A 2642-nucleotide genomic window follows, 5' to 3' on the forward strand; every position below is an offset into this window, starting at 1 on the left:
ATGCTTCAAAGCGCATTAATGTTTTTGCAAGCAATTGCATTTCTTACCTGCTGCAAATATGTCCGACCTTCTTGTCGTATCACCGGGAAAGATATATCAAAGTTCTTGTCAGACGGAGATGAAAAATTCCTTGAGGAAGCATGCTCTTCATGGAACGATTATGCTACACAGGGTCACACGGGTGTGATCGAACTCTTCCAAGCGCAAGACATATGGCTGTGTAGACTGGGATCTTCGCGGTCTCTGGACTGCGACATAAGCGGGATACAGGGTGCGGCAAGACGGGACGTAAAGAGAAGTGCCTACTACAAGAAATGCCCGAAAGGACCCACATTACGCAAAGAAATACGATCACTCACATACTCAGAGCGAAGAAGATTTCTCAAAGCAGTACAGAAACTCAAAAATACATTTGTTGGGAATGTTAGCCGCTATGATATCATCGCAAGACTCCACGACCCGACCATAGCTCCGCAAGCGCATTTTAGTGCAGCGTTCCTGCCGTGGCACAGAGAGTATATTCTCAGGTAAGGGGGGATCTTCATTCCTCAAAAAAAGTGAACTTCTGAGTCACGACACTGACGCACATATTTTGACAAAACTTGCATAATTGTATGGTATTTTGCAGTATCGAAAGAAATCAAAAGTTTTAACTTTTTTTAAAAAAGTGATATACAACAGTTATGTGAATATCACACCAAATGTGTACCAAATGTTCACTTTTAATATTAAAAGAGGTGAAATGCAAAACTCGAATGTTCAGGGGAGTTTCACATTTATCATGCCAATTTGACTTCAAGAATATGAAGCAATTTCCAGTTAATTGTGATTAAAATAGCTGGTCCCTTGTAAAGGTGCCTCTACCATTTATTTGATCTAACATCTTATTGTTGCCTTTTAACTTTTGCCTTCTGAACAGATAATTTCACCTCCCTCATTGCCAGCATGAATAGGAGACCTTTTTAAAACAGAAACTTCTGACCAGACATGGTCTTCCTTTAGTAGAGTATAAATGGCGGGGATGGGGGTGTAGATGTCTTATCTTCTTGACTCTCCTTCGGAACTAAACCTTTGTAAACCTTTGCACATATCCTTTTCGAAGCTGTCGTAATGAAAAGAAAATATTTTTACTGACATGATATGTTGTACTTTTTTTCATTTGCTTACGTTAGAAACAGTCCGTTGTTTTTTTTTTTTCCTGCATCAGTTTGAAATGTTATTAACTTACCTGCTATATAGATATCTTGTTGATGCCATACCGCCATCTTCTTTAACAGAATGTCTTCAGGTTTCTAGAAGTCAATTACTTCCTTGTTAAATCAGCAGACGTTAATTTATATTTTTACTTGAAAAGCAGCATTCAAGACGCCAAGATTTAATTTGCCATGACGAATTTTTTCCAGGTTTCCCAACGTCAGTTTTATTGGTTCATAATTTACCTTGCGCAGGTTTAACAGTTCTGCAGGGTTTTATTTCTTGGACATATTCTATTTCTTATTGATTTGTAAAATAGTTCGCCCACACTCAAAGTCTGTCGGCTACAATCTTATCAAAACTGACTCACTTTCTCTCCAGGTTTGAAAACGCTTTGAAAGAAATTGACTGTTTTGTTACATTGCCCTATTGGGACAGCACCTTGGACTATGCACTGCCTGATGGAAGAGACTCTATTTTGTGGACGGATAAATATATGGGCAACGGCGATGGTCCCGTTGATTCGGGTCCTTTCTCGAACTGGTCAATACCGGAAGAGGTTCAAAATAATGTACCAATATTTTCCACCCAATTCAGAGATATCCTTTTCAGGAGCACCTCAGAATCTCCTGGATTTTTCACCCCGCGATCTATTGACGCCATATTTGAAGCCAGGAGGTTCCGCGAGTTGGTGTGGCCAGTTAATATCCTCTTTGAAGCAGTGCATGGACGGATACACAACTGGGTCGGTGGTCATATGCGATATCTTTTGAGTGTTGCTTTCGATCCCGTTTTCTGGCTACACCACGCATTCGTAGATTGTCTGTGGGAAGAATGGCGGGAAAAGTTTCAAGAAGGTGATCCAGAGATTGATTACGTCACAGAAGATGGCGAACTTCATGACTCTCCGAACCTGGCCGACTTTGCCCGAGGTGACGCACGTATGCTACCTTTTGAGAAGGGATTTCTTAATAAAGATGGATTAAGAAATGATTACACGGAAAAGTACTATAAATGTGCCCCTAGGCCGACATGCTCCGTTAAACAGCCTACGTGTAACTCGCGGTATTTGTTTTGTGATGTGAGAACATACCGCTGTGTGTCTACGGTCCGGCCCGGTGGGAACTGTTCTGGATTCGAAAGCGTCCCGGGTGCATGTGCATCTGGGTTTCTATGTTGTGATAGTGTGTGTTCTCATACTTGTGAAAAACGTACAGATATGAGTAGTTATCGTACGACGTAAACGTCGCATGTGTTAATCGCCTCAACAGTGACATCTTCCATCGATGTAAATTGCTTCTAAGAGAAACACTTTGGGAATCAAAGTTTGCAAGATATGGCATAATTTCAAATCAGTTTGAACAAAATCAAAAGTATTGAGTGGCAGATTTTTTAAAATTCTTCATGCTGAGAGCAAACGCCATTGTTACTTTTGTTTTTTGACGTTT

The 2642-nt window shown here is 40.6% G+C and overlaps 1 protein-coding gene across 1 annotated transcript; it reads left to right on the plus strand.

The window, feature by feature from the left end:
- LOC106166435 (putative tyrosinase-like protein tyr-3) lies at positions 1–2438 on the plus strand. Its single transcript, XM_087018172.1, has 2 exons — positions 1–527; positions 1576–2438. Exons 1-2 carry the CDS (start codon positions 1–3, stop codon positions 2435–2437), a joined length of 1389 nt encoding a protein of 462 aa, XP_086874298.1. The 3' UTR covers position 2438.
- The last annotated feature ends 204 nt before the right edge of the window (positions 2439–2642 follow it).

The sequence above is a fragment of the Lingula anatina genome, chromosome 1 (assembly GCF_051362555.1).
Source record: "Lingula anatina isolate TDL-2025a chromosome 1, LinAna3.0, whole genome shotgun sequence".
In the NCBI taxonomy this organism is placed as follows: domain Eukaryota; kingdom Metazoa; phylum Brachiopoda; class Lingulata; order Lingulida; family Lingulidae; genus Lingula; species Lingula anatina.

Excerpts from the sequence above, each read along its gene's own strand:
- LOC106166435 (XM_087018172.1), top strand. The coding sequence starts at position 1 with ATGCTTCAAAGCGCATTAATGTTTTTGCAAGCAATTGCATTTCTTACC. Across the intron at positions 528-1,575 it reads CACAGAGAGTATATTCTCAG|GTTTGAAAACGCTTTGAAAG; the intron begins GTAAGGGGGGAT and ends CTTTCTCTCCAG.